Source organism: Cydia pomonella, chromosome 7 (assembly GCF_033807575.1).
Source record: "Cydia pomonella isolate Wapato2018A chromosome 7, ilCydPomo1, whole genome shotgun sequence".
NCBI lineage: Eukaryota > Metazoa > Arthropoda > Insecta > Lepidoptera > Tortricidae > Cydia > Cydia pomonella.
In genome coordinates, this window is record NC_084709.1 from 8,615,175 (window position 1) to 8,639,351 (window position 24,177).

Below are 24,177 nucleotides of genomic sequence, written 5' to 3' on the forward strand. Positions count from 1 at the left end.
ATTACAGGCATAAATATACCTCATGTATGTGCAACGTTTCATTACAATCCAACACGTAGTTTCAAAATGAGAACGAAACTCCGTTTGTATGGGAAGGTGAAATTCGGCCGAGCTTGCCGTGGACTCTTAAACTCTACGTTAAAAAATAACAACTCAAGGTGTTAGAGATATCAGTTCAATTTGAAAGTAAAGTAAAGGTAAAATTATATGCATCATAATTTTTATTATTGTTTTAATTTTGAAACAGTGTTTTATGAATAAAGAATAAATAATCTCAAATTTTCCTTAGAAAATTACCAAGGAAAACGTACATTAGATTATTTATTCTTTATTAATCACAACATTCAAAACGCATTTTCACGTTCCAATCTTCTTATTATTCATGAATAATGGCGAAGTTCATGATGAACGAGGATGCCCATTATATATTTAAGGAAAAAGGGACCCCAGTCGTTTGCCCTCAAGTTGTGTACAAGTTGTGTACCTGTTAGTGGTGAATTGTAATTTGGCTAGCGGTTTTGGATCCACATATCGTATCAAACGAGAAAATTAAGACAGGTATGTAAACAACAGTGTTTGTACAGATGTTTGTTACATTTCAGTCAATCCTTCGCTCAACCTCGCTTACGCTATGTTTTTGTTATATATATACAATGAGTTTGTCCACGTACAGTGGAGCCGTTAACCACATATAGTACGATGAATTTTATCAACAAATCATCCCCTATACCTATGTTTTTTCTAAACAATTTTCGTCGACGTCACCATCCCCCATGCATGATCAGAATCTCGTGAAAGCCGAGAAGGACAAGTCCAACAAGTAGGTACCTAGACTTAGCTCATGAGATAACCGCCATGCAGGATGTCGTGTCAGCGAACGATTTCATAGCGAAGAGTCTCGACCAACACCTAGAGACTCTCGCTGGGTGACTGGATCAAGGGTCAGATGTAGAAGGCGGTAATCTAGGACACGGCGTGTATAGTCCGGCGGTTCCTCTCTCTACGGCCCTGGCCACCGGCAGCTTGGAGCTTGGGCCCTGCCCTGCTGCTGTCGGCACCCTAGGTTAAGTTTTTTATAATGTGTTTATATCATTTGTATTGTTTTTAAGTTTTGTAATGTTTTACTTTTATATACATATTGTAAAAATCCTAACTTAAGAAGAAAGAGATATAAAGGAATAATTGTTCTATATGCTGTCATGGTTCCGTTCACTAATTTGAATGAAAATAAAAACTACCTCAACGTTTGGACTAAAATCAATACGTACCTATGTACGTTATGGGAATAAGATCACAAACAATTCTACTGTAGTAGGTATTTAATAATTATTGCTTTCTTGAAACGAAATACTGTTATTTATATCACTTATTCCGCCTTCGTGGTTAAAGACGAACACAAGCTCAAGTTAAGTCATGATCGTAATGGATCGAAAGAATTGCACACGCAATAAAGTTGAAAATTAGATACGGCATTTGGCACGTGCGCTTTACTTTCGAGGTCCTTGATGACCCAAGCGTCAGTCGTAAAAATGTTTTATTTATGAACTTCTGGATATCTAAATACAAATACAAATACAAATTATTTATTGTTTGAATGTGAGTGGTTATAAATGGTGGTAGGGTTAGTATTTTGTTACATCACAATCAGCCAGAATTTGGCGTACAATATTTGGACTCTCAAAGTCACGGTGATCCGAAGTTTTTATGATTGAAATAGGTTTTGCAATATATGTAGTATGCCAAAAAATCACAAATAATTCGTAGTATAACCCCCTGCGAGGTTATTACAGTTTGTTTTGCGGTTCTTGAGTAATAATAATTTCTTGTTCCTGCTCCATACATTTATTAAAAAAAAATCGTAACTCGACAATTTTCATTCCAAATCCACTAAAATTTATAGGTTACCACAACAATTTCAATAAAATAAAAAAACATAAAAATAACAACTTCAGTTTCTATGTCAATGAGAGCCGAATTTCAGCCCACAGTGTGTCGTAGCTACTTTAAAAGTAGCGGCTACCATAATGAAAGTTAAACGTTTAACGATCACTTTTCAATCCCAGTAAACCATGACCCCGATTCAGATTTTTATTTTGTTTTGATACAGTGACATTTTTGGACTTCATAAACAATATTTCTGTACTCCAGAACTGATATTTTGTGGACTCCAGTAATCTTCTGCTGTAGAATTGAGCAATTTCGGTGGCCAAAACCGTGTTATCTTCTTTAAAATAGGGTATTTAAGTATATAAATATAAACATAAAAATTATAATCCAAGACATAAAAAATCAGATGTACCTACCATTTGTTCTTTTTAGGAACCGCCAGGCAGCAATAATTCCATTGCTTGGCGATTAATTTGAGTTTTCTTTAAATTTACCGTAACCGAGTGACCTTTCTTACACCAGCCAGACCAGAGGCACTGGATGACTGGTTTTTTTTCTCTTGGCAAATTGTGGCAAACGGCCCGATTCGAAGAATGAAATACGATAAAGATAAGTTCTAGTTTAGATAAGTTCTCATTTAGATATCATTTGTATGTCGTATAATTGACAGAAGCAGCTGGATTCGGGCCAATGTCACTTTGACGTTAGAAATATCGTAGATAGATCTTATTGGGATCACAGCGGAATCAAAATAAACGTCAGTTTTGACATGTCGTTTAGTTACCGATCTTTTAAAGATCTTTCCAATATCTTAAACGTGTCTCAATCATTATACACTAATAACGTTGAATTTGTTATTTTGCACTTACTAAGCATGAGAGACTATTGAGACTTACATATGTAATTATAGTTATATAGTGTCACTAGTTAAAATAAGTCTGTTTTAGAGTAGGTATGTAATAATTATGGCAGTGTATATTAAGTAGACGAAGTGTAAACATATCCTGTAACCATTATACCAAAGAATAACATTATGTAGGTATGTCGTTGATTAATTAGGTAATATAGTAGTATGCCTTTTAGTACGTTATTCTAAATTACCATATATTAAACTATAATATATAAAAGATAATTTTAGAAAATGTAGTGCACCCATGATAATTTCGGTTTATTACGAATTTCCTTCCAGCTTTTATAGTTACTACCTAACCTAAGAATATTTTTGATATCTTTTCAAACATACATATAGAGAATCAAACTGTATTTGTCTTACGCTAATACAAGTACCCAAAAAGGGATGAGTTTTTTCCATCTTATTTACTGACAAATTGGGTTTGCCAGACTATAAGTATGTATGTCGTAACTATATATTTAATCAACCTATCTACCTACTTTTCTGTCAGTATCCTCCAACGTCCTTGGCTTGGCAGTAGTGCGATAAAAAATACATCAATCTTCATAAATTCACCCATGCTTGAATGAATCCAGTAACTCATATTATTTGCTACAAATACACGAGGCTCGCTAAAACAATAGTACATAGTTGGGGGATTACGACATCATGTACTGTTTTGTAGTACATTGCAGTGTTTACAGCGGATCACCTGAGCAAACAGAGCCGCCACCTACTTACCACTGTGGGGATTAAGTTTATTGTGAATGAGACAAGTGCTGTGCAGTGGGTAAGCTGTAACAATTCGCTGCATCACTCGCAGGCTACTTCATTTGCAATGTAACAAATATAGAAATTAAAGCTAATATATAGTAGATTGTTAACCAAGGGATAAAAGGCACTCATGTTAGTCGAGGTAGTTTATATATAACGTGACTAAAATGGTGCCTTTCACCCGATCTAAACATTCTACTTTCCATTTCGACTACAAGTAAAATACATGTCTATTAAAAAAAAAATACGACTAAGTACAAACTTTTATCGTATTATTTGAGGGACCTTTCAATTAACAATTAAAATAAAACAATTGCTATTTATGGAACGGGGAGTTGATTATCACGATAGAAACTGCACAATAAATTCATTTAAAACCAAATTTTAATTGCTAGTGCGGTGCGGCATTGGGCACTTTCCGGGGCTATGTCTAAAGTTTAGAGGGTCAACTATGTCTTGTAAAACGTTGTACGATACACGTGTGAATAGGTAATTCGCAACTCGTGTCGGTTTAAAACAGTCCCTTCGGACGTGTTTGATTTGATCACCACTCGTTGCGAATTTTCCGTTTTCCGCACTTGTATCGTAAATAACTATTACAATCAGTTCTCGAAAACTGCTCAAACGGTTTAAGAAAAAATACATCTGGCTAGATTTCATTCTTGGAACAATCGGTTTTAAGGTTTCGTGTTCGTGTCGGTTTTAAGGCAAAATAGCAAAAACAGTACCCTTTTAGTTTCGTTACGATCGTGTTACTATCCGTATTTCACAGCAATTCTCGAAAATTTATAAGCTATATTTTCATTCAATTTGGAACATTAGTGTATTTTGTAAGCCGCCTACTTACTTACAAGCTAATTTGAAAAAAAAATGGCCTCGCCGTAGGTATAGTCAGCTGTAGAGATAACTGACTCCCCTTGCATAGAAATTTGTTTGTATGGGGGTTCAATTATCGCTGTAGCTGACTGTACATGTAAATAAAAGTGGAAAAATGTTATGTAGTAAAAATCAATGATCTTCTTCTTCCTCGCGTTGTCCCGGCATTTTGCCACGGCTCATGGGAGCCTGGGGTCCGCTTGACAACTAATCCCAAGATTTCGCGTAGGCACTAGTTTTTACGAAAGCGACTGCCATCTTCCAACCCAGAGGGTAAACTAGGCCTTGTTGGGATCAGTCCGGTTTCCTCACGATGTTTTCCTTCACCGAAAAGCGACTGGTAAATATCGAATGATATTTCGTACATAAGTTCCGAAAAACTCATTGGTACGAGCCGGGGTTTGAACCCGCGACCTCCGGATTGCAAGTCGCACGCTCTTACCGCTAGGCCACCAGCGCTTTAAAATCAATGATAGGGCCTTAAAAACAACTTTAAGGTTTCTATGAAAGTTGTTTGATTAAGTGAATACTTTTGAAAATAATCGCTTCGAAAGTCCAAAAACGTTGTTCCACTTTTACGTTTTTCATATCTTATGAAGGTACAGAACCGTTTATTATGCGTGCTTCGACACGTATTTGGCCGGTTTTTCAATGGTATCTTGGTTTTTGCGTACAAATAAAATTATGTTTGTTTAACTTTTCGCTCATTCTCCCGAATATTTTGGCCTATAGTTACACGCTATCTTCTAATTATAGCGCGTTTTTTATTATACCGGGATACACTTATTTAACCGTTATAACTTATCACAATATTGGATATAAGTGAAAAAGTTTAACATAAACCAACACCATCAGGTTAATAAGGAATATTTACCTGCACAGTTCTGAGGCAATTCTTTTAAATTAAAAAAAAGTGAATATTCTTAATTCTACCATTAACTTTTCGAACGTTTATTATCGATATGGACTGTCAAGTCAATTCAGCTACTTCTTGCAGTTTTATGTGAAATATTTAGCAGTAATGCCATTAATTAGTAATGTAAAATTACCTAGTTATGAAAATTTAGTTAGTTTAGTTTAGTTTCATGAAAATTGAGTCTAAAATGTCTGTGGTTTACGGTATTCGTCTAGTTTCGCGTGCTTTATTTTTTACATAGTGTTAAAGATCTTATTTCAATTATAATCAATATATAATTTGTCACATGATTTGATGTGTGAGCCTTTTGGGTTTTATCGAGTCCTTTTTCTTGGCAAAAAAAATCGTGAGTTAAAAATTAATTAAAAATTATGTATCTTGTAAGTTACATTGCCAAGAAAAGGGTTTTAAAAAAACTGTGAAATTTATCATTAGCTCGGAAATAACTTCGTATTCGCATTACACGATCCTCGGGCTATAATCGGATGCTCAAAATAACTCGAAATGACGATGGTGGTACGGCCACATTGCAGATGCTAAGGCATCAAACTTCAAAGGGATTTGGAGTACCGGAGCGGAGATTAAAGTGTCATGTGACATGAGTTAAAGGAAAATAGCGGGTTAACGTGACGTACATATATTTCACATGTTAGATGGATATATACTATACTTTATTTTAAGTTAAATTTATGTTATCATACACAGCTTATTGTGGCATACTTGCCCCCCTAGCCAGTAACGGTACTTATAAACAAATGATGCTAGTTTATTTATTTATTTATTTTTTAAACTTGTAGTTTTAACTGTGACAAAATAACCAGAATGTGAGAAATAGTTTTGGGCCCAGTTCATTGTTATTATTTAGTCTTGTTTAAATAAAAAAAATTAAAAAAAATGCTTTAAAATTTGAGAACGTAAATCTATCAGTAAAATCTTACAGGTCAATTTCCCTCAGTATTAAGTGTGTTTACTTAATGCAAGGTTCTTGTAAAGTTGGCTGCTCTTTATCAGCACTCAGGGAACTGTATAGGGTATCTAAGGTAATCTTCTTAGGGTCGCTACTCGCTAGAGACTCGCGTACACTGTATGTTTTATCCTAGTAGTTAATATAAGGTTAGGTTACTTGCACTTGCGACGGAAAAGCACACGCCATTCTGTATATCATGGTAAACGGCAAACCTTTTTCCATTAGTTCCAAGGCCTATATAACCCGACAGATTTTAACCACGTTTATTTACAGATAAATTTTGGGAGTGTCCTTTAAAACTTTGATGCCTGTCCAAATCAAATAGTAGTAAAATAAAAATATCAAAATGATTGTGATATTAAAACTTAGAGCTGTAATAATTAACATTTCAGAACAAATGTCAAATAAAATCAATTTCACATAAACTGTAATGGCAAACAGTTATTTTAATTTAATACCATGTATTCGTCCGTCGACCACTAACCGGCTCAACAAAACCGGCCAGTATAACTGGCGACAAGACAACAATTTTAGTGAGAGTCAGAATGGCGGGTGTACCTAAATAAAATTAAATGAAAACCATACCATATTTTTGTACCTAATTTGTACTATTTAGTACCTCCTTTAAAAAAAATTTTACCTCACGGTACTTAAAGTTATCACCAAAAAACAGGTCACCCGCCATCCTGACAGTCAGAATGGCGGGTGTACTTTATTACGCTATGTTCCCGTGGTTATTGATAAATTCTATAATGGCCAAATTTTTGTACCTTTTTTGTACCTTCATATTCAATTATAATACGAGTCATTTTATTTTTGGTTTCCAAGTTTTGCTCATTTTATATTTTGCTTGCTATTACAATTTTGCAGGCGTTATAATTTTTCAAATTATCGATTTCATTTTTAAGAAAAAACGCTATGGTACAATTATTTTTATTACGCCAGGATTTAGTACCTTTAATGTTTAATCTGTTAAGTTCAAATAACTCAGTAAATCATGTCTTAAAACAGGCTAGGCGCCAATTCAAAGAAATCTTCCTAAGAAAAATCATTTTTAAGACATGATTTTCTGAGCTATTAGAACTTAACAGATTAAACATTAAAGGTACTAAATCCTGGCGTAATAAAAATAATTGTACCTTAGCGTTAAAAAAGGCTAGGCGCTAATTCAAAGAAATCTTCCTAAGAAAAATCATTTTGAAGACATGATTTTCTGAGTTATATGAACTTAACAGATTAAACATTAAAGGTACTAAATCCTGGCGTAATAAAAATATTGTACCTTAGCGTTTTTTCTTAAAAATTAAATCGATAACTTGAAAAATTATAACGCCTGCAACATTGTAATAGAGAGCAAAATATAAAATGAGTAAAACTTGGAAAGCACAAATAAAATGACTCATATTATAAGTAATTGAATATAAAGGTACAAAAAAGGTACAAAAATTTGGCTTTTATAGAATTTATCAATAACCACGGGAACATAGCGTAATAAAGTACACCCGCCATTCTGACTGTCAGGATGGCGGGTGACCTGTTTTTTGATCATAACTTTACGTACCGTGAGGTACAATTTTTTTTAAATGAGGTACTAAATAGTACAAATTAGGTACAAAAATATGGTATGCTTTTCATTTGATTTTATTTACAATTTAATTTAATTTAATTACAATAAATCTTTAGTAATTCAACGCCTACCTCCCTTGAGCCAATCGACTCCTAGGAAACATGACAGTGCCTTCTAGATTTCATAATAACAACCACTCTTAGTTTTAAAAAATAATACACAAAAAGAGCTCTATATTATAATAATGATGATGTACCTAATCCTGTTATCCCTCATTAGAGACATAGGGCTCGCAGAAGAATTTTCCATTTGGCGCGATCCTGGGCGGCTACTTCCAGCTCTTTCTAGCCGAGTCCAGTTGAGCCAGCCTCCTTCTCAACTGATCGCCTCCATGTGATACGAGGCCGCCCTGACCGTCTACTGCCAGTCGATTGCCAGCGGAGACACTGCTTGGACAAGTGGTTTTCCGGTCTACAGAGCGTGTGTCCGATCCATCGCCATTTCCAACCCATCCATCCATCCATCCATCAACAACGAGGGCAGGGGGGGGGGGGGGTTTAGGGTCGGCAACGCGCATGTAACTAATCTGGAGTTGCAGGCGTACATAGGCTACGGAGACTGCTTACCATCAGGCGGGCTGTATGCTTGTTTGCCACCGACGTAGTATATTTCCTTACAAGGGTTTCTGGTCAGTCATCTGTCACAAACTATATATCGTTCGAAAAAGTTCGTGACCATTAAATCCCTACGATGCGCCGCAGGCACTTGTTTATAATAAGTATTGTATATATTGTGACCGAGGACCTGAAAGACGATCTTGATATCGAGCGGGAGCGCAGAGCGTTGTCGGTCCGAGGCGGGATGCTGGCGCACAGGTTCGCACGCTGTAGTGCCCAAGTAAAGCTGACTTTATTCAAAGCTTACTGTCAAAGTTTTTACGCGTATGGCCTGTGGGCCAGTTTCAGGCTGAAGACTTATAATACCCTGCGTATCCAATATAATAACATTTTCAGAATGCTATTTGGGCTTCCTCGATTCTGTAGCGCCTCTGGAATGTTTGCCGATGCCGGTGTAGAGGACTTTTATGCTATAGTGAGGAAGAAGACGGCATCTGTGGTGAGGCGGATGAGGGGGAGCGCAAATAGCATCCTGAGAATGATAGCAGAGAGGTGGGATTCGGATATTCTCCGCCGTTATACCGAACTCCATATCATACGACCTAAGAAATAGATATTTGTATGAAACCTGTAATATAAGATAGTTTACTAATGTAGTTTTATAAGTGTCTTGTAACTAACAATCTATGGATCGGAGGAATCTGAAAATAAATATTTTTTATTTTTTATTATTATTTATAAAAACCTGCAGCCGATTGGTGATGTCCTTCCTCACCAGCCATATTATAATACGTATACTCAAATAGGATACACAGTATAATTATTCCATAAGTCTTGATATTTACTATCCCGTTTCATTTATTATTTACTCTTGACCAACGAACCTGGAAATTACAAAGCTACGTTTTATTTAAATTGCGTCAGTAATCAGGTTTATTAACCTGGACATTCGCTGTAGTAATACTTAGGTATATTTTCCGGCAATTCTTAGCTAGGCATTTTTATTTTCTATGATACATATGTTTGATCTCTTACAACAAACATATTAGGCCAGTCAACGAATGCTCAAAAAAGTTATAGAGGGAAATGCTTGGAAGACAACTTTTGACTTCGTAACTTTGGGATTAGTAACGAAGTGAACATATCAAAAGTCCTCGGCCTTAGCCCTTGAGCCAGCGAGGAGAAAGGAGGGGGGGCCCCATTTTTTGGGTTTTCGACTATATCTCGGAAACTGCGTCTTAGCGACTTGTATAGTTTTTGAGATATCCGCTCTTGAAAGGTTAGGTATTTAGGGCTCTCAATTTTACCTTGATATCTTCATCAGTGAAGTGGCTAGGCCGTGTTTGGTATCGTTTTCGTATAAATTGGGGGTACTGAATTCATTTATGGTATTACAGACACCATTCCGAAGTACATAAAAAATAAAAAAAATACTTTTTTTAAACTCCTCTTCACGCTTAAACCGCTGAACCGATTTGGTATACCTCCACCACCTCCTATCAGGAACATGCTTTGCATGCATTGATACCCTACATTTGTAGTGAAGATGTGATCAGCGAACCACGACCCATATTTTGTTGTGTTTTGCTAAATGTGACTCAATTCCTGCAACAGATTATGTGAGCTGTCACTTATGTCAAAGTTGGTCGCGTTCACGATTTTTAGATTTATCGTTACGATTCTTTTAATCTATATTCAATAAATTAGTTGTGTAAAGTTACTTCTTTACTTTCCCATTTGTATGTGATGTGTCTAATGATGTCATTTTTTTTTAAATATTTATTGTAAATATTGTGTTACGCTTCACGGTAATGGCTGCGACGGAAGATCAGCGCTAGCCCAACTAGGCTAGGCTAGCACCATGCTGAGTCGGGACCATTTCGTGGCTTATATGTTAGATTATGTTATGTTATGCTACTTGTTGTTTTCTTTTTTATTTTGCCACGAATAAACGCTCTCTACTATTCTACTACAACTACTACTACTACTCTAAACTCGTAAAATTGTAGTTGAAATTATATAAGCAGTTATGCAAAATAAACTTATCAACTTTTAGAAGTCATTCATGTATTAATATGAAAGCTATAAGTATAATTAATAATTATATATACTGGGCGAATTTGGGGTCGTGATCCCGAATGTCAAAAATGTATTAAGATGGTCACACTGAACTATGTTCCCCATGGGACGGATATGAAAATATTTAAATAACACCGGTTACACTTACGTCGCTATTGGCGACATGTTTCGAACATTTCGAACCCATCGGGGATCCTTTCTGAAGCTGCAGTGCTCGCGACGGCTGCACTCCTCAAGCCTGAGAAAGGATCTCCGATGGGTTTGAAATATGTCGCCAATATAGGTAGCGACGAATAATTCACGCGAGAGTAACTGGTGTAATTTAAATATTTTGAAATGTCTCTAATTTCGAGTTATGCATATCGTTTAAAGGATTTATTTCGTCCTTGGACTCAAACATTTAATCTACTTCAGGTCCTTAAGATATTGAATAGATTTTTTGCGATTATGTGATTGTTGTCTCATGGGGAAATTTGTTTAGTATACCCATCTTAACATGTTTTTGAGAGATCACGACCCGAAAATCACCCAGTATAGGTTTTTTTTCGGTTATAGACCCTTAAAGTTACCAAGGGTCGTGGAAATAAATTTACCTCCTGAATTTAAATGTAATAACATATTTATTGGAAAAAACATTTATGTTATATTATTTCAGACGATGGAATTGAATTTTCTGCATCAAAATGCTGCTGCAGCTTATTTTCTTATACATATGCCAAATAGCGTTCTCTACCAGTCAACCATAGAGCCAAACCGAGATACCTAGAATTGGTGCAGAGAAAGAAATATATTGAATGAATAAAAAAAAAGCAAACCATACCATGTATTATGATTATGATGGTTCATTGCAACTGTATGATGCTAAAGGCCGAAGATAGTCAAGCACACTATATAATTTAAATTTAAAAATACATGATCTAAACTGCGGCTTCAAACACGGTGCCAAGTATAACAAAATCAGGAGATCAATTCAAACTTACATTGTGACATCAAAATTATATATTATCTAAATGACGCGCGTACATCGTACTTGACTGTTAAACTTAGCAGTGCGACTGAATTCCCAGCATTGAACAACTAAATAAATCAGTTTTAGTGCAAACTTGACAAATTCATACACATTTGAGTACCTAAATCCGTACCTGACTGCAGATTCCGCCAGCAGCCGTGAGCCACGGGGTGCGTGACCGAGCGGCAAACTATCCACGTAACAAATTTCAGGCCGCTATTGAACCTATATTCGACATACGCCAATGCCCTATATGGCTACGATCAACTACTATTTTGTCGCAGTGAATACTGGATTTGTCTTCTAACTACACAGTACGCACCAGTCTCGCCTTGGTCAAAATCGAGTTCATCGCTCACATCATCATGTCATGCGATGATAATGATGATGATGGTGTCGATGATAACGCTAATGACGACACGTCGAAAATTTCTAACGTGGTTGGATAAATATTTTGATATGATAAGCAAACAACACAATCGAGCGATAACATGTTTCAATTTAGCAAACCGGTATCAGGCTGGTGCAGATTAACACACTATCTCTCAAACTCGTAAAAGTTTGATGTAATCATTTTTATCAAATTTGTAGTACATGAGCGAGTATCTTATCGACAACAATAATTATTAATACTGCAGTTTTAATGACACAATTAAACCACTTGTAGGTTAGAAATATTGAAAATATTCGGTAGACTGGGGGGAAGTACCTACCTACGGTTGGTAATGCATTTCCGCATGGACTAACCTATACCTACTTCATTTTTAGAATTAGAAAGAACTCTGTAGAAGTAAGCAAGTAGATAATGAGTATTCCACATAAATTATACAAAGGTCATTATAATGCTAAAATAATATATTTGATGAATGTTGATGGTGATACGTAATCGTACTGTACTCGTACGCATAATTTTATCGTATTTCATTGTACAGGTGAAAGGAGTAATGTTTATGAGTTGTCTTACCCCGCAGGATATTATTTTTCTTGCCACAGATTTACACTTCCGTTACGATCTTTCCATTGTCTTTAAACTAACTGTTTGTGTAATATTATGGCAGACGTGCAACTAAGGCTCCTGAATCGATTTAATCCAATTACGCAATTGATTGAAGGAATGATTTAGCGGTATCAGTTCCTAAAGTTCTCAATAAAAATACAATCTAGACGTCACTACAATTAGGTAAACTGAAAATGTCGGATTTTCACTCTTTATTCTGTGTTTTATTAGAAGGCTGTTGTAACAAACATGTTGGTCTTGAAATTTTTGTATACATTTAAAATATACATTGCCGTCATGTTACATTCCTCGTTAAACAATTTATATTCGTAGTAGGATTTCAAAAATTAAGGTATAGGTACATAATATTTGAAAAAGGTATATTTCGAATTTCACTATCCTAATTTCAAAGGTTCAGGCTTGTGCGTTATTTGTCAATATCTAAATAACGAAATTTCTTGACAAATTTATTTTATAAGAACAACAAAGATGGCATAGCTTTAAAAAGGTACCAGAATATAATGAAAACAATTTTAAATTATTAAAGAATCTCTTTTGTCATTTACATTGCACAAAGCTACAAGGATCGTAAATTAATTTCACGTAATCGAGTTTCCTCTCGTCCTAAAGAGTGAGAAGCAGCAGTTGTGAGAAAAAACAGGTGAACATAATCCACAAACCATAAAGAGATCAGCGTAAATGTATGTTAGTTTATTTCTTCATAGAATTATTTTTGTGTGTACCTAGCAGACATTTTAATTTAAAGCTTCACGAGTTCGCGGGAAATGTTTCAACGCGAGACTTTTCCAGATAAATGTGACTTACCGGATATTATATTTGGTCTGCATCTTGATCAAGTAATCAAACGCAAAATATCTCGTATAATGCGGTCAATTTACTAACTGTACTTGTTCAGTTAATATAGTATTTAATTGTAATATTTTGATTTTTGGCATTGGTGTGGGGTTCGTGTCCGTGTTTACTACCTACCCTCTAACCAAAAAAAAAATGAGCTAAAATACCTCGATAGTAACTACTCCAATTTAAAACTTTTACTGAGAAACATAAACACGGCTGGTGTTAAGAAATTTTATGTACATCACGATTCCGTGCTGACGCACACAAGAACGCTAATGTATTGCTCTTGGCAAGAGGAAAGTCGGAGAATCTATCTTCGTAATAATAATGTTTCAGCGGTTATTTAACATTCTTTAATATTGACAGATATAAACGTTTATACATTGAAAAGTTGGCAGTCTCAGTGTTCTACATATATTCTAACTCCATTGTTCTAGAATATTACAGCAGTGCGAGAGAAATAAAAAGTTCAATGACCCCAGATTCACAATTCTCTATAAAAGTGAGACGTCAGACGTTTGCAATTGTTAGTTCTTTATAGTATGTTTGGAGACTTTATGAATTCCTACAGCCTTAATCATTTAGTTGGCATTAGGTCCACATTAACAATAACATTAATTAAGTCAACTCTAAATAATTTACCTATTATAATAATTTACCTTTAACACAACATCGAAAAACATGTGAAGAAAATATTGTGCCATAAAATGATATATAGTATCTCGAAAATTGAAAACTAGACGTACAACTAGGGCATATGCTAAAATTAGAAAATGTAAAAAAATAACCTTTCAAAGAATACTTCAGAACCATCCGAGTCACTCCGCGGCAGGATCAATTTGGGCAACACCATGCCTTTCTTCCGCCTACCACGGATGCCAGGCGGAGAGGGCCATTGCAGCTCGGTGGTAGCCAGCGGACTGTGAGGACTGAGAATCGTTAGTCTGCGCTCCGGAGGTGGCAGACTTAGTTGCTGTAATGCTCTTCTTTCCGTACTTGCAAAAAGCCCTCGCCTCTTTTCAGCTGTAGCTCCCATGTCTTCCCCAGACAAGGCTCTCCTAGCGGGTGCCCCTCTTGCCTCTCTGATATCCCTTTCGCTCGCTGTAAGAAACGAGCTACGGTGCGAGCGCACCACCGTGCATGAGCTAGCTGGGCGCGCTGGCGAAGAATCTTTGCATGGACGGAGACTCTCCATAGAGCGGGCAGACTCGACGCGCGCCGCTGCCAAGTACTGCCCGCTAGTCACGGTCGTGTGGGCCACCTCGCATTCTTCTTGGCTCGAGCTAGACGTGCCGCTACGGGAGAACGTGTTTGTTTTTGACACAAAACTTCGGTCACTAAATTGGGCCGTAGCGGAAACGCTTGATGTATTGGCGTCATTGGACTCCGAGGAAGCTTGCGTTCGCACGCAACCCTCCTCAAGAGACTGGTGCACTACGCGAGAATTTAGAGAACTAAACTTGGCAAGGTTTGCCCTGCGAATTTTTCGTTCGTCGTCTTCCTCTTCCATTTTTATGCTAACTTACACTTTCCATTTACACTTAAGCGGACGACACAATTCAATACACTATTAAAATTTCAGGATATTTTATGATGTCGTATTATTTTGCTTTATTATAAATAATTATTATCATAAAATAATAAGGAACACTGGACACAGTCTTTGACACTCTTTGAAACCACCATCACAGGCACGATTGTAAGGACACCTGAAACAAATAATTTTATTAGGATAGTTAAACACTCAATTCAACCTAAATGTTTTGCTACAAGGATAGATATAAGGAAATTATTTATTTAGGAGAACGATAATATTTTCCAGCCTTCAAGGATACTTTGCATCGAGTATAGCTAGCCTATAATTTTATAACGAAATATTTTTGAAAGACAGAATTTGTTATTCCTCACAAATATTTGAATAAATTATGAGCTTCACGTGCCTATCAAGCTATATGTTCTGGGGTACGTATAAACACGCTTCCATTTAATTTGGAGCGACGTCGGCAAGAACACAGTTTGTTTTAAAGCCAAATTGACTCCGAAGAGACCCAATTTCGAATTTGCAATTTAAACCTAGTGGTCGGGTAAAGTCTAGCTATTTTTAAAATATTCTTGCAAATATAATATAAAATTAAATAAAATGTTTAAGTGTAATATTGAATTAGATCTGTCTATTCAACCATAATAATTGCGTAGGAATTAATAAAACGTTTTGTTAGTAAGAGGTAAAACAAATATTGTCATTGAAAATTACATGCGTTCAGTTTGCGGATTTGGAGTCCAGGGCTAGTTGTCCCGCCTGGTTTGCGCAGTCGGTAAGTGCTTTTACTTGTTCATCGTTGAGTCCCGTAGCCTTCACCTTGACATCAGCGCTCTTAGAATGCTCAGAGCTCTCACTGCTGGATTCTATTCTCTTTGACGTCTTGTTTCCGTGCGCATCGATATGAATCTCCTCTTCAAATTCTTCTTCGTAACTTGCTTGGAAACTCTCGCGGAACTCCTGTCTTGCTTGAATGGTAACCTTTTCTGTGGTTTGTTTTTGTTGGACCATCTCATCCATGGTCTTCTTTACCAGCTGCTGACCGGCTTGCAGTTGAGACATTGTGGTTTAATGTAATTAAATCTAAAACGAGTGAGAAATGGCTTCGTAAATTAGAAATTTAAGAGTACATTTTTAATATTAAGTAAACTTGGTGGGACGCAAAGTACAATACAATACAATACAAATACACTAAGTTGATTAGGGAAGACAAATACAACGCTGCTCTAATTTCTTTGCAATTACTACAATTTAGGAAATAATTTACTACGAATCAAGTTTTTGTATGAGAGACACAAAAGCAAACATCCAATGAATTGCTTTTTCTCTGTTTCCTTGCGCTCAATAAATTATTCAACAAGTAACTGCTTGGTGCATAAATGTAAATCAGAAATCCCAGTTTGATAGAAATTGATAGTAGTGGTTGGCGGTAAGCCAACAGACAAAGGTTAGAGCGCATTTAAAATTACGATGTTGAGGAATTTCTCAGTGGCACGAACTATTCTTCCACTGAACCGTACATTCCACAGCACTAGGTTCAATAATTATAAATATAATACAATGGTGGCTCCTTTAAAGGCAGATTAGCTAAACATGAGCCTTATTGTTACATTGCTTGCCTGAGTTACAATAATGCTGTATTATTAACATCATTTACACATTTATATTTAGACATTTTAAGACAAGCTTCATAAGGGCAGTTTTTCTAATCGACAATTAGGATTAAAACCTTAAAGTTATAACTTTATGATGCACGAAATGTACCTATTGTACTAAATTCCAATAAAGTAGAAAATCTTGAATTAATTATAGTTGCATGTAAATTTAATTAGAATAAAAATATTTAAAAGGCATAAGAGTAATACAGAAGCTAAACTACAACGAACCTGAGACGCACGACCAAAATAATCCAATTGAGACAGTCCAGTGCACTTTGAAATACTAATGAAAGAATATTCGGGAGTTGTTTTCACGGTGAAGCTTGCGCGTGGACTGAGTGGCGGTGAGTCGGCGTCGGGCTTTGTTTCGACGGAAGCTTCTGCGTGGGCGCCGCTCCAGAACGCCGAACCTGCGCTTGCGGCCGCGAGACTTGGCTAAAATAACGCGACATTCACGACATCTGTCTTGGCAAATTAACTATCTCGATAATTAATCTCGACATGTCCTGATTCGTTCGTGTTTAATTGCATTCTTATAAGGACAGAAATATGTGATTGGCCTGCATTAGATATAAATAACGTACGGCTAAGTGGTACTACATAACGTTACTATGCTAATTTGCCTAGTTATATATTTTATGCCGGCTACCAGGTGTGATACTTCAATATTACAGTGTTAAAACAGTCATCCCAAAATAGCGTTATGCGTCAACACAAGAGAAGTCATGAAAAGATGAGTCTTCGAGACGGGGGCGATAAACGTGATAAACATGACTGCAACGTTATGAATAACGATTGCCAAAGCTCCCCGTGACTAAGAGACAAAGGGACTACGGTATGCCTTGATTCCGAGAAAATTAAGGTATGCAGGGCGACCTTCTACGTTATTTATCTCATTGTTTACTTTGATTGCTGTTCGGTAACGCCGAAAATAAATTCACATCTATTAGTCATGCGGGTTAGAATAGTTAGAACATCTTTATTATCTGACTGATCAATACATACCAATAAGTATATAATCTATCCATTTGCATCTTCTATTTATATTTTTCATTGCAGTTAGAAAATATGGCTTCAATTCCTAATAGTATTTTAAGGGTGGTAACCGATACACAGATAATTGGAAATAATAAATATCTATATACTTATAGGAAACATTGTAATATACCTAACAGACGCCCAAAACGTGTAGGCATATATACAAGCTTACATCGGTAGATGAATACGAGTAAATAATTAAAATATGAATGCTGACCATATTTATGATTTTCTGCCAAACTATACGACAGACCTCCGTCTATCAATCCAGCCAATTACGAGTACTGTAAAAGGGATACGGTCTAACTGAGGTGGGGAATTTAAACGCTCCAGGTAGATTTCTTATTTTAATTGATAATCTTTTTTTATTCAAACAACACAATAAATAACTAAATATTATTAATATTATTACACTAAGTCCCACAGTAAGCTCAATAAGGCTTGTGTTGAGGGTACTTAGACAACGATATATATAATATATAAATATTTATAAGTACTTAAATACATAGAAAACACCCATGACTCAGGAACAAATATCCATGCTCATCACACGAATAAATGCCCTTACCAGGATTTGAACCCGGGACCATCGGCTTCGTAGGCGGGGTCACTACCCACTAGGCCAAACTGGTCGTCACAATATAACTGTCAAGTAACTCAGATGCTTGCAACTTTCAGAATGAAATCGCCTGCAGATCTTTATTCCTTCAGCAGGGCGATAGTTCTGAATTCAAGTAATCGTTGCCAGCTATCTATCAAGAGACTGTGAAGATTTCCAACCTTCACAGTACCTCTTTATATACCTTAACTAAGGCCAAATAAGTACATCTATTTACGTAGACTGTTAAATCATTCCTGAGTACCTCTTGAAAAAATCGTATGCAATCGTGTGTTGTTGCAGCTATGTATTTACTTATATTTAATAAGTGTATATTCGTCCGTCTTTCAACGTCAGAGCAACGTATAACGCGTACAAAAGAATTTATTTTCCTCTAAAGATACGCTTTTAGCAGTAAGTTATAAAAAAAAATTGAAATCCTTTTCTTAATGAACCCAGCAGACAAGTTTTATAATATAGGAAGTTGTAAATCCAGCTGCTGTATCGGATTAAAACTAAATTATGATTGTCAAGAAAGCATCCGGAGCACGGCCAGCAATAAAAAGCTGCTACATTTTATTTTGTATATTAGTACTACTACATAAATCTCTACTAGGCAAGGCATGTTGATAATCAACCCCATTTCTCCTACTTTTATATGAGATATACTAGAGCGACATACACATTTAGAAATCTAATATTCATTAGATACTGGTCCGATAATATTCTGATTTTTATGCAAACAAGTTTTCATATTGTTCTACATCGGTTAAGCGGTCTAATACTACTATACTAGAAAACTCATTCAGTTTACAATATTCTTCTCCCGATTCTTGCTCAATAAATTTCATACTCAAATTAATCATCTTACGTGGTGAGGCAGCGTTTCTAGGGGGTATTCATTGCAGTGAAACAAACTGTCGCAGATACTAGACTATTTCATTGACATTAGTATAAGTTATGAATTTCACGATTAATTTATTCTCAAATGGCAATTCATCGTTATCGTTCCATTCAATCGTCTTTAATGTAATCGGCAGAGTGGGGCCTGGACAGAACATTCTTCAGAAATGGATGCCACATTAATTGTCATATGTACAAAGAAAACGACTAAATGCTATTCAGACTTAATTAAGTAAAGTATTTGTTTTTTACGATTTTCTGACTTTTAATTCTAAAATTTATAATTTTCGTAAACAAAATTACAGATCATTACGGCGAAATGTCAAATGCAGAGCTCGCTTAAATGATAATCATTTTGCCTTAGGCCTCTTCGCTTCAAGGATTATGTCGGATTTCAACAGCGATGAGAGCAAATTAATTGAAATATACTTACACAATATTTTGCCTAAAGACCGTTAACGCTGGATATGTTATGTAATAAAATTACTTATAGGTATTACACATAGATTTGACACACTGAAAACTAGGTAAAAAAATTCAGCTAAAGTCCTTTAAATATATTAATGTCTGTGGTTAGGAACACCCTTACCTCCACATCAAATCCGGTGTTTAGGTATAATGAAACTGGAAAAATGAAAATTAATGGTCCTACTTTTTTACTATTTCATAAAGCTGTTGAAGTACCTAAGTGTTTAAGCACAGCTATTTGATAAAATGTAGTTGGCAAAGCTTATTTTGTAGAAATTTGATTTATGGCAAAATTTATCTTAAGATAGTGTCTGAAATGTATATTATCTTATTAACAAAGTCGTACGTACCACAAAATTACTGACGCTAAAATAATAAAGTAGGGATAACGGGAGTAATTGTAACTATGAGGTTATTGCATCTATTTCTCGAATATGATGGGTCGGATCGCCTTCTAAGTACACTTTGTTCTCTAAGTAACTCATTATTTTATAACTAGATGACAGAAGCTCGTGTAGGTAATACAAGTTGTTTAAAATAAGAGCTAAGACGAAAAAATAGCATAGTGGCATTTGATCTAGTCGACCCTGTGGATACATTTTAATGTAATTTCTATGCCAGTAAAACGCTTTAAGAAAATTGCACGTTTAACCTTGAATTCTCCTTTCATTAAGGAAAACCACGCGAAAATATGATTACACATAGAATCATGCAAGTAGAATGAGATCTATTTTATTTTCTTTATTATTCTCTCTTTATTTAAGTTAACCTATATAAATAGATAGACAGTTAATAAACTAAATTTCATCATCCCATGATAAATAAATAAAAAATATGTTCAGAATTATATGTTATCGTAAAAAGCGTAATAATTCTAATAACTCTTTTGATTTGGCTTCTTGATTAGTTTTATTCTAATAAACAGATGACAAGTCTTGATGCGAGCGAGACTCACGATAACTAAATAACATGACATGAGTCTACGTTCGAACTGGGCTGATAGATTCCGATAGTTCTGGCGGTGCCATAGATTAATTCGCGTAATTTTTTTCGGGCAGCAGGTTCGAGACTGTGTATGTACTGTTTAAATGGGTTGCCTGCTAAATATGTGTAGATCATAATTCAGCTACATTTTTACGTCACTTGTTGGTGTAGTGCTTTGCTTCCTGGAAAAGTAATATCCGTGAATCATTTTTTTTCTTCATTTATTATGCATCGTATTGTGAAAATTCGAGAATAGTATTATAAGCCTAACGTGGGTGAGTTTCAATGGAAAATGTGTTTATATTTCAATAACCCCACACTATTTATCTATGACACAATATAAGTAGGTCCTATCGTATTCTGTCCAAAATAAATGCGTGTCCTTCGACCTAAAATAATAAACAAGGTACGAAACTTGTATGATCAGTTCAGTGAGCAAGACCCATCATTCTTAAGGTGTCACTATCATTCTTCGACGGACAGGGCCTGACGTTACCTATCGATTTTCAGGTGAATTGTGTGTTCATTGAATATACAACTCTGAAATTTGCGGAAGCAGTCAAATGACTCTGATATTTTGTTTCTGACAATGGAAAAATCGAGTTCGCAAATTAAACATATTTCATTGAAATCTTATTCGGTCAGTGTCTACCTAACTAGTTCAGATTTACTGTTAGTGAACTATTAATAACCTGGGCCTGACATCTATTATTGGCATCTATATCTGTAAATCATTATGAACAATTTTAAATAGTTGAACTTGTAAACATTTGAAATTTATCTACTTGGACGTCATAAAAGCAAAATCGGCTTATATGCCGCCACGACTTATATCGGTTTACCTAATGATATGATATAATTAGCGGATGGCTACTTTTGTCAATAGTAGTATCGTCAACGTCAACATTTTGCTGGAGCGATAGTTGACTCAACTGCAAATAAACTTAAATGGAGGGAAGCTTAATCACTATCACTGCAGCTAACTGTATTGTATAAAAATCAAAAGATCTTATAGGAATTACAATTTTACCTTTATAACACTTTTTGTGATTACTATGTACATATGTAGTAGAACTGCGGGGTAAGGGGTACTGTATGTCCCGTAAACAGCGGCGCCGGTATCTGCAGCCGCTTGCATATGGCTAGCATTCTTTCCACTTTATTCAAGTAACTGTTTACTCAATTGTTCCAAGTTTACTTAACAGAAGCTTGATTGTTAGATTCGGGTATAACGAACAACCAAAGTATTGTCGTCAATTTCAGCATACGCAGATAGCATTGACATTTATAGGTGATACAACTGACTTAAATGGCGTTTTTTCGGCATTTTTTTAACAACAGAAGTTCTTCATTAAATTAAAATAACAGAAGTAGACATCACGCATGATTAGCCATATGGTCACCACCGTAAAACTGTTACTTTCTATTGTTAAAAATGTCTGTTGTTATAAAGATCTGAAGTTTTATTCAGTGAACTTATGATAGAGGTAACTTTCACGTAGAGCAAGTGAAAATTATTGACTTGTAAATACTGACGATAATTATACGCAAACCACAAATAAAAGACGGAAACCGCATAAATAAGCGTTCACGAAGTCTTTATTTACCTCCCCGGACTCCCAACATAAGGCTTTGTTTAAACGAGGAAAACAAATACTGTGTATAAAAACATTGTTCCTGTTCAAAAATAAGAGTACTTATTTAATACGTTATGTTATGTATATAATCGATTGACGAAAAGGCAATATTTTTCAAGTGTAGCGTATGGCATGCCCTACATCCGGAGCGGTGTGACGGTTTTTGACATATAAAATCGTATCGTAAGATTTGTTTTCGAAAGTGCGAGTTATATTGATTTACCTAATGTACGTAAATTGTTGGATAAAAGATACCATTAAATATCGTAAATGTCCCCGCATGAAAATTTCTTCTAGAACTAATACAAATTTCTGTTATCCTTTAATATTGTTACAAAATATTCATTTAACTGTTTTCGGAAGCCGAGAAAAGGAAACCAGAAAAGTCAAGTAAACCCAAACGAAATGAAACATTAAATTAGCGAAACTCCAAGGTTTCAGGAAAGGTATTCAGATTTTACATATGTAATATGATATGATACAGCTATCGCTGACTATCATCCCTTTATTATATCAAAGAAAAATATGAACAATGTTATTTTGATACGCGAAGTATTTCTTTTTTCATTGCAAAGTCATGGGACAAAATTTGATAGTGGAAAAAAAGGAACGCTCTTTTACCGAAATATAGTTTAATACTGAATAGCTTATTTAACAAATAAAAATAGGTAGGTATGTATGCTCCAAAATAGACTGAAAAAGTTTGGAAAATGTCTCCTTTCGCCGAATAAAGTAACAACAAAAAAATATTAATAAATGCTATTACAGTTTGTGTATGTCTAACGTCCACCTTTCATCTTTCGAATATTTTATCACCGCCATATCTTCCATACATTTTTACTAAACAAAAAAGAGTTTTCGTAAAGAGCGACCTTCAGCCCAGCTGCTAAATCCATGAAAACAAGAAACGATTTTTCTGTTTACTATAAACTTGGACTAGTCTAATGTAACTGGTGTTACCTTATAATGATGACAATATCACGGATCAAAAAATGAGACATGTTGGTATTGAAAGACTTGAGGTGACAAAGTGCAAAAGGCGCTTATATCTACAGCAGAAGAGTATTTAATTACACACCTTGTAAACAAACAAGTTCCTAAGCAAGAGAATGCGATTTTTTCTGCATTTGAGTGTAGCATTCATAATAAAGCGCTGGTAGCCTAGCGGTAAGAGCGTGTGACTTTCAATCCGGAGGCTGCAGATTCAAGCCCCGGGTCTAATGATTTTTTTTTAAACTTATGTACGAAATATCATTTACCAGTCGTTTTCCGGTTAAGGAAAACATCGTGAGGAAACCTGATTAATCCCAATAAGTTTTACCCTTTGGGTTGGAAGGTCAGATGGCAGTCGCTTTCGTAAAAACTAGAGCCTACGCCAATTCTAGGGTTTAATTTTCAAGCGGACCCTAGGCTCCCATGAGCCGTGGCCAAAATGCTCGGACAACGCGAGGAAGAAGAAGAAGAAGACTGTTTTAATGATAAATTATCTAACGATGCAATTTATCTCGCGTTACACGGGCACGATATTACTTGCTCGGGCTGAAAATTATCAGCTATCAACTTCATTTACATAAGCTGACCTATTATTATGTCAAGACCTTTGGTTGGAAATAGTCGGTGCATGGTGGTGCAGGCACGCGAAGGTAACGGCTTCCGTCCCGGCGATGCCTATCTATCCACCTTATCCACTAAGTAGTCTGAGAGACAGAGGCTGCCTTACATTCGTCGTCACTTTACACGTATTAACGTTAAGAAGTCACCTAGGTTTATAATATAATTGAAGCTAGTGAATATAAACATTTGTTATTAGATTTATTATGTAGGCTTATTAGGTATTACACGAAAGTATATTTTTGTTTTGTGTAAGCAAATACTTTTTTATATAAAATTATTTGTTAAGTGCCATTTCTGG

General features: G+C 35.6%; 2 protein-coding genes across 9 annotated transcripts in view; both read right to left on the reverse strand.

Annotated features, from left to right (window-relative positions):
- Positions 1 to 24,177, reverse strand: part of LOC133519756 (cAMP-specific 3',5'-cyclic phosphodiesterase) — a 588,515-nt gene that overhangs the window by 247,977 nt on the left and 316,361 nt on the right. The gene's annotated exons all lie outside the window — the stretch shown is intronic.
- LOC133519751 (uncharacterized) lies at positions 13,778 to 17,059 on the reverse strand. The gene is made up of 3 exons (XM_061853831.1): positions 16,866 to 17,059; positions 15,694 to 16,062; positions 13,778 to 15,148 (listed from the first exon to the last, which is right to left on the reverse strand). Exon 3 carries the CDS (start codon positions 14,947 to 14,949, stop codon positions 14,206 to 14,208), a length of 744 nt encoding a protein of 247 aa, XP_061709815.1. The 5' UTR covers positions 14,950 to 15,148; positions 15,694 to 16,062; positions 16,866 to 17,059; the 3' UTR covers positions 13,778 to 14,205.

Excerpts from the sequence above, each read along its gene's own strand:
- LOC133519751 (XM_061853831.1), bottom strand. The coding sequence starts at position 14,949 with ATGGAAGAGGAAGACGACGAACGAAAAATTCGCAGGGCAAACCTTGCC.